This window comes from Cupressus sempervirens, chromosome 8 (genome assembly GCF_028749045.1).
Source record: "Cupressus sempervirens isolate cs-2001-9-10 chromosome 8, ASM2874904v1, whole genome shotgun sequence".
Taxonomy (NCBI): domain Eukaryota; kingdom Viridiplantae; phylum Streptophyta; class Pinopsida; order Cupressales; family Cupressaceae; genus Cupressus; species Cupressus sempervirens.
In genome coordinates, this window is record NC_143125.1 from 528,741,189 (window position 1) to 528,757,897 (window position 16,709).

At 33.4% G+C, this 16,709-nt stretch overlaps 1 protein-coding gene across 1 annotated transcript; it reads left to right on the forward strand.

Moving 5' to 3' along the window:
• Positions 1-7,659: 7,659 nt before the first annotated feature.
• On the forward strand, positions 7,660-12,491 carry GPAT5 (glycerol-3-phosphate acyltransferase 5). The gene is made up of 2 exons (XM_089798320.1): positions 7,660-8,347; positions 11,222-12,491. The coding sequence occupies exons 1-2, from the start codon at positions 7,721-7,723 to the stop codon at positions 12,158-12,160; spliced, it is 1,566 nt and encodes a 521-aa protein (XP_089654446.1). The 5' UTR covers positions 7,660-7,720; the 3' UTR covers positions 12,161-12,491.
• Positions 12,492-16,709: the final 4,218 nt, after the last annotated feature.

A 16,709-nucleotide genomic window follows, 5' to 3' on the forward strand; every position in this document is an offset into this window, starting at 1 on the left:
TGAATGAAGCTTTTGAAGGTGCAAAAAATGGGATTTTTGAGTTACAGAAAAATTTAGGAACAGAGATGTCAAACTTCCTACACCAATGCGTAGATCACAAAATTCTACCCCAAAATAAAAAAAATTGCTTGGAAAAATGAGTTTGTATGAGGGAGATATCATTGTTTGAAAATCACCTTTGTAGTTATTTTTTTTGAATCGTCGCCATCGCACCTCCAAAAAATAAAGAAAAAAGCCCAAAAAATGTCAGATCTATTATGTCAAACCCTCTTTCTCCTTTTTCTCCAAATACTTAAAAAATGCTCTTCCTCCCAGTTGAAGAAAAAATCACAAATAAACTAGGGTTTGTGTCTTCGAATCGCGACTTCAAAAATCCTTTGAACTAGGAAGCAACAGGGAGGCTCTGATACCATATAAAAGTTGATGAAAGCCAACTTCACATCTCACCAAGATCACTTGCATGCAAATAACCTTTCGAAGGGAAACCAAAGAAAGAAGAAGAGCTTGGAGCAATTCAACAAAGTGAGAAAAGATATTTCACAATAAGAAGAAGAAATTGCTATGTGAATGATATAAATTTACAATGAGAGAGACTGAATATAAAGGCCTTAAGGAAACTTGTAGACCAAGCTGGAAAGTGCTAGAAGATAAGGTTGAAAACTAAGCATATGTCCACAAAGGGTGGAATATGGCCATGATAAATTTTATTAATAACTAAAAGTAACAACAGTTGTCTCCATTCAAATGGGCACTGGTAGGAAAGAATGAAGAAGAAAACCTCCAGTCTAGCTCAGGACCGAAGTCCTATATCATTACATCTTATGAAAGGGGCATACCCCAGTGACCTATATACTAGATAATTTTATTTACATTAAGGTCAAATACATGAATACACATTGACAATTTATTCCATCCAGTCTTCATGAAATGGCTACTGTAAGAAAGAGGACCAAATTGTTACATCTGATTTCCATAGATATACTGCTATCCTCAGGATGATCATCCTTGACCCTGCCACATTACATTTCTACCAAAGGAAACTGTCTAGCTAGCTAAACATCAAATAAGGTTAGAGTAAATTTTTTTAATCATGGTCCTATCAAATTGCTGAATCGGATCTCAATTTGGCAAAACCAGAATTACATGATTTTGCAATGAGATTAGAGAGACTACATACTATTCTATCCATATACCATCTATCAAAGCTAAAGTACAGACCAGTCGGACTAAATCACAAACTGAGAGAGAAACTAATCAACATAGCATATTAGTATCATACAAGAAGAAGAAATAAATTAGCCCTATGCTCCTATACCCCCTAAATTAATCTCATAGAACTTCAAACATAACTTTCCTTCGAGTCTTTAAATCAAAACCATAGACAAAAACTTACATAATCATACCCAGTCAGGAGAGATATGTCAAAACTGATCAAACTAGAAGGAAATAGTCCAACTAACCTATCAATACACTCCTTGCTACAATTACCAATTTAAAATTACAGATCTACTAACCAAAAGAACCACTTTACAAAACTCCTAGTCATCCAAGATAATAATTGATAGAAGCCCATTCAGAATTCAGGGCTCCTATACCCAGGTTATGACTCTGGAGACGACAGTCTAAATCCAATTTGAGATCATAAAGCTATAGCCATGGCATTAATTAAATGTCCCTCTTTGTACTGCTTCAAAATGGATTCCTTCTAAAAAATTGAAACAGAGTATTTCCAAAGCTTACATATCCTAAACCTAACTAATGAGATCCATACTTAAATAAATCTTGGAAGTGATATCCTAATTAAAAATCTGAATGAAATTTGAGCCAAGCATGTCAATTTAAACAAATTGTTAATGATCAACACAAAAGAGCCAAAACATAACCATATCCATGACCAAGACAACGACTATAATCCTTACACCCAAGAAGTCTCAGATAGTAACACACATCAAAATTCCTTTGTGAGGATACATCCCATCCTGTAGTCTAGATCCTAGAATAAATAACTACATACTTGAAACAAACATTCCCCACTCCATGCTATAAGAATTCAGCTAACAGACCTGCTAACTCTAAAAAAAACATGATACTTATTCTATCAAACCAGACAATATATATTCTAGGCTACGAAATTAAAACCGTAGGTCCCAAAAAAATCTTTGTCAAATAAAAGAAGTTACAAAGGGTCATCCATAAAAGCATTTAAATACGACAAAGACCCATCATTCTATATATAAACAACAAGTTTTGTAAGTATTAATTACATAGGCATACTCTAAAAACATTTGATATTACTAACCAGATGACTCCTAGTAGGTAGAATCATTGAAAACTTAATTAATCCGTAATGTATCTATATGGGATTAAACCTTCAAAGTACTATATACCTTTCTTATCTAATATAGCAAAATTGGGCGCAGAGCACCACCTAAAGTTCTACATACCGTATTCTTGCGAAAAATCAAGTTCAAACCCTAATTCAACATTCCTTTTTCTTCCTTCCTGCACCTTTCTTGTGTTTTCCATGAAACCATGATCACCTCTGGGACATCATCAGATTCATCCACGTCCATGTGGGGAGGCAGTTCGAACGAGACCTTGTTTTTGCTTGTCTTTTCTGAGTTGATGATGCAGAATTCTAGCTCATTGAGATCATCAAATATCACTCTCAGTTGTACATAAACCTTGAATAGTTTGAGGTAATCTATGACCCAATTGTTGTTTTCGTCTGCAACTATCCTTCTCCATCGTAACAAAAAATTAACACTAGCCTCCATTCGTGGCCATTCCCTATAGAATGCCAGGTTTTCCCTGACTATCAGGGATTGTTGACAAGGGGTCGTCTCCAAATATGTAGATCCTAGAGGTACCCCCATATACCTTTCTAGTAATGGAATTCTAAATTTATCATCAATGCTATATACCGCCTTCTCCATTCCTCTCCTCCACACTGGGTCAAAAAGTTCGAAACAGAGCCTCACTATGTCTTCTTTCCGAGTTTTTGCCCTTATCATTACCCCTATGAAGGAGCCAATTATGGAGCTGTTGGTTCTCCAGGTTGCACTGTAGTAAAAAACATCTTCTCCTATTGCTTTGATTACGGCGAAGCGAGTCATATCGTCTACTGTTCTTAGCAAACGATTCCATCTCTCTGGTTTGACTTTCCCTAGAAAGGCCATTGTCTTGTTTTCAGTTGAGTGAAAGACATGAATATTAGTCTCCATCCAAGCTGAGATTAGGGTGTTCAGGGATACCAATTTAAAAGCTTCTGTTTAAATGACTCCACCAACAACTACCTTAATTAAAATCCTACTTCACTTCTTCATCTAAAATCCTCATAATCTGTTCTCTAAACAAACAATTGATGATTACTGCCATCATTATGGTTTTGACACATATCACTTCTTAATGAAGCCTCAGATGTAATACCCCTTACCTCATCGTACTCGACTAGCATGACATCGATACGTTTTGGAAACTGTTACCAGTAGTGGGATCCTACAAGTGCCATCTAATAATGCACTTTGTACAAAACTGCAGTGGGATAATATCACACTAAAAATGGATCTATTGGGATAAGATAGAAGAGGGATGTGTAAGAGAGACTTAATTAATTCGATGAGCATAAGATATTAAATTAATTAAAATCCTAATATTTTAATTAATTGTGGCTATTTTTAATTATAATTAAACCTGGAGAGTCTTCAGCTACTTAGATGGCTAAGAGTAAGGGGAAAGAGCTAATCTATAGATTACAAATTGTATGTTAAAATTGGGATTCCATCCACACCCTTATTAGCTAGCCTGTCAGCTTTGATATTCCCTTCTCTAAAAATATGAGTAATATGAATTTCCTCAAATTTATCTAACATCATAAGGATTTCTTGAAGCTTTGAATTTAGCACCCAATTTGGACTCTTTTTCTTTCTAACCGCATTAAGAACAATTTGAGAATTGCCTTCAATTACTCTATATGTATTGTTAGGGTTTGTTAGTCCTAGGTATTAAATTTGAGCATCTAGAGCCTTCCTAGGTGGCATAAAATTGTCTATTAAGAAATGCTTGTACATTTTTAGGACATTGCTGGGTGGTAGTTTGCAACTTTATCTTGCAGATTCTTGTAATGAAGGTTCCCATGTCGGTTCCCATGTGGGTTAGCATATTGTAATTCTAAATTTTGTAATTTCACATTTGTGGTGATAATAAGAAGTCCATATTTTGTTCTCTTAAATTGTTGTTATTTCTTTATTTTTGTTATGTGTTCAAGGTATTAAGGGGACCACCCTTCATCAATTAGTGTTAGGGTTAGGGTTAGAATTTGAGTTAGAGTTAGAGGTAAGGTTTGAATTCAATTTGGAGTTAGAGTTAGAGTTAGGGTTACAATTAGATTTAGAGGAAAAGTTAGGGTTAGAGTTAGGGTTAGAGTTAGAGTTGTGGTTAGGGTTAGGGTTGGCATTAGGGTTAGGGTTGAAATTAGAGTTAGAGTTAGAGTCATAGTTAAGGTTTGTGTTAATATTTTGGTTAAGGTTATTTTTGGGGTTACTACTATCACAATTAATGTTAGTGCTATTATTATACTTTAAGTTAGTGTTAGGGTAACTATTAGGTTGATTTTTATGTGAGTTAGTCCTATTAAAATGCTCATGGTTAGTGTTATGCTAACACATATTATTATATATTAAATTATAAGGCACTCATTCCCTCTCTCATCCATTCCCACTCTTTCTAGAGATTGCCTCTCGCTCTCTCTCTCTCTCTCTCTCACACACACACACACACACACACACACACACACACACACACACACATCTCTAAATACACCTGCTACACTCTCTTTCTCCCTCTCTACTATCTAAATATAACCCTAATCTCTCTCCCTCTCTGCTATCTAAATACATCCCTAATATCTCTCTCTAGTATCTAGATACACCCCCTAATATATATATATATATATAGTATCTAGATATACCCCCTAATCTCTAGACACACCCCCTCTCATCTCTCTCTCTCTCTCTCTCTCTCTCTCTCTCTCCCTTCTATTTAGATACACCCCTAATATCTCTCCCTCCATGCTTTCTAGATACACCCCTAATCTCTCTCTCTCTCTCTCTCTCTCTCTCTCTCTCTCTCAATACATCCCCTAATCTCTCTCCCTCTTCACTCTCTAAATAAACCATAAATTTTTTGAAACATACAAATCAAAACCATTTTGAAATATGCAAATTTTAAACTAATATGAAACATGTAAATCTAAAACTAATTTGAAACATGTACATTAAAAACATGCAAATGAAAAGTATTATCAACTATATAAATTAAATAGATTTTGAATGCTATTCTAAATCTAAATCAAACATTCAAGGCTAAACTATTACATCCAAATCTACACAATTTTGAATCCAATTCTAAATCTAAATTAAACGAATTGAAATTGAAATCTATGTCAAAGTAGAATATTATAATTATTTTAAAACTAAATCTACATCTAAATCTAAATATATAACTAAATTTAAATCTAAATGCAATACTAAAAAAACTAAAAATAGGAATCTTACCTACAAAATTTTTTCTTCAAAACCTCAATCAATTCCTCTTCAATAAATTCAATCTACTCCTTCAATAATCTCCACCTCTCCCTCCCTTCAAAAACACAAAATGAAAATGAAACAAGGAACCTTTTTTATAACTTGTAAGTGGTTCCTCATATCCCCCAATGGATGTCTCTTCACATTCCACAAATTTGTTTCAAATCCCACAAAAAATAAGCATAAAATGCACACAAAAACATATTAAAATAAAATAAAATTTCATATTTAAATTTTAAATGAAAATATTTCAACCCTATTTTTTTAGGTTTTATTTTTTGGGCCCTATTTTTTTAAGTTCTATTTTTTTGGGACCTAATTTTTTAAGTTCTATTTTTTTGGGCCCTAATTTTTGGGGCTATTGTTTCAGGCTCTATTTGGCTTCCTATTATTTCGGGAATGTTATTTTTAATTTTATTATTTAATATTTTTATATTTAATTAGAATTTTTGTAATTGCTCCTTTTCTTTTTTATTGACAAGGAATCTATTTTGAATTGATTTCTAAATATAAATTTTGTTTTTAATTCCTATCAAATCTATTTTCTATTTCTATTTGTTAAAAAATATGATTGTCAAGGCTTGTGCCTTTGGTGAAATGGTGGGGCTTCTTGCTTGTAGTGCCTACAACCAAGGTTCACATCTCCATAGGGTCGCTCTCTAGTGAGGTTCTTAATTGAGAGTTGTTGACTATGACCCTTGGTGAAATAGTGAGGCTTCTGGCCTATAGTGCTTACAACCAAGGGTTAAAGAAAACTATTGGCTTCAGCCTATTACCCCAAATTTTTCACAAAAATTTAGGCAAGAGCCTACAACACAATGATAACTTGTGAGCCTCTCATGTGAGAGGTATTAGGTTCAAATCTACTCAAGCTTAACACATAAAAATAAATAATTACAAAAAATAATATTAACGAATCTAAGCTTTGACCCATTATCAATAAAATAAAAAAATAATAATTGTCAAATGACATTATAAGTTTTAATTTGATTTTTAACGTTTGTTTGAATGTCAAATGATATTTTCTATTTTAAAATAAGTTTTAAAAATAAATTTCATTTGTAATCTCTCGACATAACAAGATAAGATGCTATTATATTTACTCACACCTTCCTTTTTAAATTCATTGACTATGCTTTAAATAATTCTAATCAGTTTTTAAGTATATTTTTTAACAACGACTTTTGATAATAGCTTCTCACCCTAAGACTATAATAAATAATTATAGCCTTTAGATATCACAATTAGCCACCCTTACGTTTGTTATCCATACACAATGAACTCGCTATATTCTCATGTATCATGATACTCAAACCCATGTTGAGAGTATTATAATGAGAATCCGTAGAATTGAATAATGCAGCATCCCTATCACCAAACAAGCTACCTATTCATTCTACCTAAAAACAAATAGAAATAGAAAATGAAAGGTACTTTGTCCTTGAATACATTCAACTTCATTGGCAGAGTCATATTTGGCCAGTCTGTTTTTCAACGGGAGGATCGTATGATTGAAAACAAAGTGAAAGAGTCTCTCGTAAGCGACTCGTTCAGAACGAGACAACACGCAGCACGGTGGATGGAAATGTAGGAGACCTAGAACAATCTAACGAGGTCCGTAATCAGCTCAGGCAGTTTCTATTATTTTAACCCAAATCATGCTATCAAAATTTGTTGAGAATAAATCTCGTTAACCAACATTCGAATTTACTTGGTATTTGTATGGAAGATGTATAATCACCTAATTAGTATCTAATATGTTTGACAAATGTGGCGGGTCTAAACTGGTAGGAAACCATGGTGATGAAATCATGGAGTAGGCAGTGACTTTTGTGGGGAATCCGTGAAAGGGATGATAATATATCCGAGGTGTCAATGTTAGAGATGGGTTGGTTGGAAAAGATCACCTTAACAAAATGGCGTGCCGTGTAGCTTGTTGGCATTAAAACAAAGTAGAATTCACAAGGAATACACACGACGAAGTAAAAGTTGGTGTGGGTGCTTACCAGCTTGCCATTGCGTGCAGTTAAAACGAAGCCGTATGAGTTTGCTCAACTATAGAAATAAATAAAGACTATTCATATAATGTATAGTGAGAAAAATAGAGAAGGGAAAGGAAATCAAAGGTTGTGAATATGGATTATCGTTTCAGCTCTTGTATGTCGATATCCGAGTGTAGGACTGAAGGAAGAGAAAACGAATCTGTGGTCTCAGATTTGGAAGGGACGCTTCTTTATCATAAAAATGCCTTCTCTTATTTCATGCTTGTGGCTTTTGAGGCCTCCGGAATACTACGTTTTGCATTGCTTTTGCTCAGCTGGCCGGTTTATGCAGTTTTGTACTATTTTATATCGGAGGCAGTGGGATTGAAGGTTTTGATTTTTGTGGGGCTCGCTGGATTGAGAGTCTCTGAGATCGAATCGGCGGGCAGGGCTGTTCTGCCGAAGTTTTATATGGATGATTTGAATTGCGACACGTGGCGGGTGTTTTCGTCGTTTGGGAGGAGAGTGGTGGTGACTTCTAGTCCGCGGGTGATGGTGGAGTCGTTTGTGAAGAGACATGTTCGGGCAGAGGAAGTGATTGGGACTGAGATTGGGGTGAATAGATATGGCCGAGCTACTGGCTTTGTTAAGGTGCCTGGACATTTGCTCATTGGCGTGCATAAGAGGATTGCAGTTAAAGCTTTGTTTGGAGATTCAGTGCCCACCGTTGGTCTCGGACGGGAGGCCACACCAGAGCGTTCTTTCATGGCTCTTTGCGAGGTTTGTGTATTTGCATGTTTTTTTTGATGGTGGTAATTCACAAACAAGTTTTAGATATCTGATATGGGCCCACACATGTCTGAAACCTCTTTTAGATAAAATAGATGGTTTAAATATGAGGATTCAGTGCCCACCATTACATGTCATTTTGAAAAATAGATGGTTTAAATATCATATACTAACAATTGATTTTTAGTTTAAAAGTATTAAATGATTTAAGTTGACTAATATTTTCGAAACTTAATTTGTTAGTTTGTATATGATTAAGGACGAGGCTGGCTAATTTCCACACAAAATGCACTAAAGACCAAAAAAGGCAAACATAGTTTTTTTCCATATTCACGAAAACATAGTGATTTTTTTTCAATTTTGTTGTTGTTTTTTATTACAAAATATGCAGATCATGAAGATCAAATGCTGAAAATTTCAAAAAAATCACTATGTTTTCGATTTTTTGAAATTTGGTCAATCGTGCATTTTGTAGGGAGGATAGTCGTGTCCTTTGAGGACTGCCTTTGAAAAATTGGACAGCTTAAACATCACACACTAAACTTCATTCCAACACTAAAAGTGTTAAACGGACAAAGTTTACTTTTTTTTCTTTTTTCTAAGCTTAATTTTCCCAATAGATGTTCATAAAAAGATTCAGTAAGTTATGAGATAAAAAGAGAGAATTAAGGTTTTTAAAGTTGAGTTTGTTTGTAGTGGTCATCTTTAAATACCACTCCTCGCTCCTCTTTCAAAGCACTATGAATATTTTTTCATTTAATTTTTTTTGTTTTTTGTTTGTTTTTGTTTTAAATAAATTAGCATCACAATCAACCTTATGTTCAAAATATAATTATAAAATACTGTTCTAAATGAAATTATCATCACAAATAAACTTATCTTAAAAATAGGATAGCATCATTTCCTTCTCTTTAAGTGAATTAGTATCATGAACAACCTTGCTTTCGAAATAGAATAATCTTATTTCCTTCTCATACAATAAACTTAGTGTCATGAACAACCTTACCTTCAAATTAAAAAACACTATAGTCTTCTCCTTTAGTGTCATGAACAATCTTACCTTCAAAAAAGAAATTAAGAATACAAGTCATTTTCATGCATGGCCACCCTCAAACATCACACACTAAGTAAGAAATTAAGCTTGAAAAATGGACGTCGATTTTGACTATTTAACACTCAGTGTGAGATCTTTAAGTCATTCACTCATATAATGAAGCTAGTGCTATGAACAATCTTCCATTTAAAATGGAATCCATTAGAAATGAAGAATGGGTTCTTTTTAAGATCATATAGAGAAATCATTAGGATATTCTTTGTAAGGATTTGTTAAATGAAAGCCATCCATGACAAGAGTAAACCTTGAGTTAAGCTTCGAAGTTTGTAAGCTTTGACTAATAGTTTGTTAATAATTTTACATATATTTAGATATAGTTATGTTTTTTTAAGCTTGTGAGGATTTTGTATTTAAAGTATAAATTGTGGATCTACAAAGCTATTGTTGTGTGGGGGGTTTTATGCTACTTGAACTAATTTGCTATGGGTAGACGGTTGAGTTTGAGAGCTCATATATAAATAATTTGGAAAGTCATCTTCTAATAGAGTTTTCATGTAAGGAGGATGTTGTAAACTCAAATAAGGTTGTGACCTAGTCCTATCATACCCATAAGATATTTGAAATGTTGGTAGAACATATCATCATCATCATCATCATCATTATCATCATCATACTCAACCATTTGAGCTACTATATCTAATAATTAATAACAACAATAATAGAAATATTATATTTCAAATACACAAAAATAAATACTTTGTAGTTCGCCTAATTTTATTGACAAGAATTTTATCCTCTAGTGTTGAATGAAATGATGTCCAAGAATAACCTCAAATCATAAATAAACAATGCTTGGTTTCTATATTCTATCATTAGAGTTGTTAGAAGTATTTTAATCTTTATTCTAGAAGAAAGTTACCATTAAAAGGATATGAATCAAAATCATATGATTTTTATTTGTGACTATTACTTGATATAACAAAGAGAATTCATAATTATAAATTTCTTATGCATATTAAAAAATAATGTCTAATAAACATTCATCTATGACATGAGACAATTTTTTTTTAAAAAAGTCTGATTATGTTTATCTGATTGAAATGTAAAAATTAAATTAAATTAAAATACTAATGATCTATTTTAATTGAGATTCAAAGATATAGAAGGTTATAAATACAATTTAAGAAACTTTTGAAATAGTTCATATTTATTTATTTTATTATTTTATTAAGATTAAAAAATATATATAAATTTAGTGTAAACTAGTTTGATACTTAAGTTGATCGATTTTCTCTAACTAAAGAGATTAATAAAAGTTGAGATATCACTAAATTCTCAAAATAGCTCGAAATTCAACCCTCGAAATTCAAACAAGAATCAAAACTGCAATTGATTTTCTAAGGATAAATTTGCTGTACAGATTGTTTTGCAACAGTCAAACGTCTCATGAAATTCTAATATGCGACTTGACCTTTCATAAAAAGTGATTTAAAAGTAGTCGCTCGATTCTTCATAACTGATTCTTGATGCACTTGTTATTATTAACAACTTATATTGATGTTTGTATTGATCGAATATCAGTACTTAGTTATCTATAATAGACAATTCTTAAAAATTTAATTGTCTTGCCATATATTTGAATGTTTCTAGTTCACTTTCCTATTTGAGCTCATTTAGTGTGTTATTCTTCTGAGGATGGATCATAAAGTGTTGATACAAAAAATTTAATCCAATTGTAAATGGAAACATTAAAAATAAATCAAATGAATTGTAGAAAACGATGTTCTTAATTGTCTTGTCATGTTGTTCAGGAGAGCTACAGCGTCCCAAAGAATGCCACCAACGCCACAACAACAACAACAACAACAACAACATCCCTTCCGAGACCGCCACCAGTAATCTTCCATGACGGCCGCCTGGTACAACGGCCCACGCCACTGACGGCCCTCCTCCTCCTCCTCTACCTCCCCTTAGGGGTCCTCCTCTCCACAATCCGAATCCTCGCCGGATTCTTCCTCCCCATCGGGGCAATCCACCACACAACCGCATTCCTCGGCGGCAAAATCACCGTAAAAGGCACCCCACCGCCGGCCTCAAAGTCCAAAACGCGGGGGGTCCTCTACGTGTGCACGCACAGGACACTACTGGACCCAGTCATCCTCTCAATAACCCTCAAACGCACAATCCCAGCCCTAACATACTCAATCTCCCGACTCTCCGAGCTCCTCTCTCCCATCCCAACCGTCCGCCTCACCCGCGAGAGGGCCCGCGACGCCGCCAATATTCGGAAGCTTCTAGAAGACGGCGACCTCGTCGTTTGCCCAGAGGGCACCACTTGCAGGGAGCCGTTTCTGCTGCGCTTCAGCTCTCTCTTCGCAGAGCTGGCGGACCAGATCGTGCCGGTCGCCATGGACTACCACGTCAGCATGTTCCACGGCACGACGGCGCGGGGGTGGAAAGGCATGGACCCTTTCTACTTCTTCATGAATCCGCGACCGGAGTACCGGGTCACCTTTCTCAGTCAAGTCCCCCCCGAGATGACCTGCGCCGCCGGTAGGAGCTCGCACGAGGTTGCCAACCACGTGCAGAGAGTTCTCGCCCAGACGCTCCGTTTCCAATGCACGAATTTCACGCGGCGGGAGAAGTACAATATTCTGGCGGGAAACGACGGGACGGTCAGGAATGAGTCCGGGTCTTCTCGCCCATTCTCGGCCGCTCGATGGGTCCGTGCCTTTGGACGGCGTTCGTGAACTTTTACGAGGACCCCACCTTGCATTTTATTTATTCGTTCGATTCGTCATTACGGAGTTTCATACACCGTTCTGCTTTTCTCGCCCTTGAAACACGTATGCTGTGCTGAAATTGTCATGCATTTTTTAAGAATTCAGTCTCGTGGAACATTATTGTTTTTTGGCTTTTATTAGTTGTATATGGGAACTTGTCAAATTAAAATTTTGTACAGTGGCCAGACATGAAGCTGTAAGCGAGAGGAGAGTATAACGCAAATAAATGATGGAGGATTGGAAATGTAATTAGTATATTTATATTTCAAAGAAATTATGTTAAACTTATTATTACAAAGTTAAGTTTACAAATCTTTGGGATCTAATGTATTCAGTCTTTTCAGCGTGTCGAGACATAAATTTTATGCCAGAGGAGACGATTATCCAAATAAATGATAGACTATCGGAAATCGAATTATTGTGTTTATATTAAAAAGAAGTAGTGCTATATTATTTAGAGGTAAATTTATGAGTCTCTTGTACTCTTTGTAATTTATCTAAATCTGTATGGGAGAGGAGTATAATGCAAATAAATGATAGAGGTATGCGTTCAATTTTTTCATTATAATTTATAGTATTATCTAAACAAGAGTCACTTAGGGCCTCTTTGGCAATGGGAATGCAAGTAGAATAGGCATATGTAAATTCTTAAAATTTTGAATTCTTTGTTTGGATGCATCAAATCGGAATTGGAATACGAAAGAAAATAGGAATATGTATTCCAATTTTGACCCAAAATGAGGTTTGGCAACTCCATCCAAATAGGTGGAATTGGAATACATATTCATATTCTAGTTTTATTTATTTTAGAAAACATATTTTTTTGGGTCCGCGAATTCCCCATCAAATTCTGGCTGAACCAAATAGAGAATAGGAATACATACCCTCATTTTCTATTCCAGAATAAGTATTCTAGAATAGCTATTCCTATTCCCTTATTCCTATTCCCGCAGCCAAACGAGCCCTTAATGGCTAAGTATTTTCTTCCGGTTATATAACAAAATTTAGTTGTTAGGATTATTTTAATCAATATTGAATAAAGTACAGTTATAAGACGATTGGTTAAAAAATAATATGTTGATTGGTTAAAAAATAGTATGTTGATGATTTCTACTTATATAAAATACAACTTGAGATAATTAAGGAAGTTTTTTCTAAAAAAATTAATTTTTATATAGATAAAGTGTCTATCCATAGAAAGTTTTTTCTTTTCTTATGATAAACTTATCTAAAGCTATTTCAAAATGTAGGAAACATAGTTATAGATAGTACCTAGTTCATAATGATAACTTGATTTTCTAAATTTAGGTGTTACTAACTGTATGGTAATTTTAATTATATTTTTAAAATAAGATTAATTTCAATCTTATATGTGCTCTTTATTTTTTGTGCTGGTTAATTTTATAATGGTTTGTAGGAGATAGTTATGATGGAATTAGATTTTTATTTAGCATCATTTAATTGGTCAATTTTTTTCACATGATGTACAATGAATACATATAAATAGATAAATGATTCATATTAAGGACATGATAAATAAGTGAGCTTAAAATTAGGATAAAAAAATCAGCTGAAGAAAATTAGGCAATAATAATGGAGTAAGGATTAAAATAGTATTTTATAAAAATCATATCTCAACAATTCATAAATCTGCATATAAAATTTGAATTCATTCAACCAATCAGAAAATATAAAATTAATATACAAAAAAGTTAAAAAAAAATTCATGTAACTTTTAAAAACATAATATAGATATAAAAAAATTAAATTAAATGAATTATGATTGGTACATTAGAGCTCATATAATAACTTATTAAAGTGATGAATTCAAAAAGTGCCACAATAGTACTTATCCTACCAACAAGTACTATTAAATTATAGAACATTGAAGATCTAATTACTATATTTATATAAAGAGAAATTATACTATATTATTATTATTATTATATGTAATTGGTTCAATTTTATATTATTTATTAAGATTAATTATTATTTTGTGTTAAGATTGAATATATTCAAACTTAAGACCTCTCAATTGAGAGGCTCATAATTTAATGTTGTGCTATTGAACTCTTGCCTAAATTATGTTATATTATTACATAATTAAATTTATAAGTCTTTTTTATTTTACGTATTATTTTTCTATTATTTTTTGTAATGGTTTTTTTTAAATTGGTAATTATGTTGTTTGTAATTGTTCTTTCTTTTGTTCTTAATACTTGTATGCTTTGTTGAAACTGGAATGCATTTTTCCTATATTCATTTTTATGAGTATTATTGCACTTGAGATTTATCTAAATTAAAATTCTTTATAGTGTAAGTTTTGTTAACACATTCAAAATGAGATTTTCATCAAAATAATTTTCTAAGATTGAAAAGGGAATGACGCAGAAGCATCCCATGAACATGATGAGAAATCATGAAGACCCATGGAATGCCACGTGGAAAGACGTAAGTAGGTTAGTAATGTCATCTAGGTCATTTGCACTAAAATTGCAATGTAATGAAACCCACTTGTAAGACCATTGACATGTTTGGCTTTAAGTGTGCTCAAGCTGGAGTAGTACTAGGATGGGTGACCTCCTAGTAAGTCTCGGTGCTTCACCCCTATGAGCATCACCTAGACCCAATGAGTGCTAAGTGTTCCATTTATTGTGATGAGAGATGGATTCATGTTGAATCAATACTCATGAAACATGGATCAATGAGTTTGACTAAAAAATCACATAGTTAAATCCTGATAGCAATATCACATGTTTGGCATTGATAAGCTTACATGGTCAAAGGGTTAGTAGAATGGTAGGAAAGTTATGATTTGATGTTTTTGAATGTTTTGAGGCATATATGAGTGATATGGGATAGGTGAGAGGAAAGTTATGATTTTGGACTAATTACTTGCATTGTATCACAACTCTAGGGGGTACTTTCTTTGTAAAGTTCAAACCTAATTAGGCTTAATTTTCATAAAAGACCTAATAAAGGGTTAGGAAATGAGACAAAGGATTTGTAGTTTGAAACTTTGGAATCTTAAAGATCTTCCAAAAGGGTATCCAAAACCCTAGCCTATTTGTGTAATCCTTTGGATTAATGTAAAATTAAGGCCATCTTTTAGGTTGACCTAATTCAAATTATGCCTAGTCACAAGATAATTTTGGACAAATGCAAAAAAATCATTCAAAAACCTATGATAATATTTTTTTGAGTTTGAAATGATCTTGAAAAGTAATGTGACACACTTCCCATATAATTGAAGCATTTTGGAGTCTTGGAGAAATGTCTAACCTATATGATTAGTGTTTATAGAAGTCTTAAGGATCTTGTCATACAAACTATGTGTGAGATGAGGGAACTATAGAAAAGAAATAAAATGGAGGCAAGAATAAGGTTAGTTGGGACAAGTGGTTGTAGATAAGAAGAGACTACTATCTATAATTATGGGTAAGGAGGCTATGTTACCTAGTTTTCCTTATTTTTTTGTATCAGGAAACTAATATATTTATATTTATACTAGTATAGGTAATATATTTATGCTTGTGGTAGGTAATTTTTGTATCTCTTTCAAAACTTTATACTCCACTCTAATTGTGATGCACTTTATGGTTTCTCATTAAATATTATTATTGTTACCCATTTTCACATAGCTCAGTTGTTAACTGTTACCTTAATGCTTCATTTTTTTAATATGAGAAGCAACGAGTGTAGCCTCTTAAGGTGTTATCTATCATACATGGTGACTCTAACCCATGGTTTCATGTAGATTTAGTTCCATTTTCTCAACCTATGTGAAGGATTCAATATAGGAAAAGTTCAAAACCTATTCAACATGTTCAACTACAACCACTAAAGTGAAAGAGCAAGACAATGGTTGAACCTAGAGGAGTACTAGGTGCACCCTAGAAAGCTAGTTCTATTTCAGCCCAACAAGGAAGCTCATCTACCTCTTAACGAAAAAGCTTTTAAGTAATATCCAAAAAGTGAACCCCACTATCCATCTGCTAGTAAATCTAATGGCTGATCTTTTTAGAACCAACCATTCATATAATCAAGGAAGCCCTAAATGAATTTATAGTAGTATGATAATATCCTTATAGAAGTCTTCAAAAGTTTTCTTGATTTGACCGGAGAAAACTAGACTACCTCAATAAAAAACATAAGAGATGTGGCATCATTGTGTGGGTTGTTGAATATAACACAAGACAATGTTGTAATAAGGCTTATGAAAACATCACTTAAGGGGAAAACTATAGTATTTTCTAGATTTTTTATTGGAAAAGCTATAGTATTTAATGGGTTTTATGTTGGGAAGGCCTATGTTGTTGAATACAACACAAGACTATGTTTAAGTGTATGGAACATGTTACACTGGGTTGACATGTTACTAGAGAACTAAGGAAAATAGTATTTTATGGATTTTCTTTTGTGATCATGAATGTGCAATTACAATCCAAAATCCATGATTTTTAGAGTGGAAAAGTATATTCCTTTACACATTTCAAAATGAGTACTTTATCATTTA

What these genes read in the sequence shown, in the direction of transcription:
- GPAT5 (XM_089798320.1), top strand. Translation starts at nt 7,721, where the DNA reads ATGGATTATCGTTTCAGCTCTTGTATGTCGATATCCGAGTGTAGGACT. An exon ending in CTTTCATGGCTCTTTGCGAG is followed by an intron (nt 8,348 to 11,221) that starts GTTTGTGTATTT and finishes CATGTTGTTCAG; the next exon opens with GAGAGCTACAGCGTCCCAAA.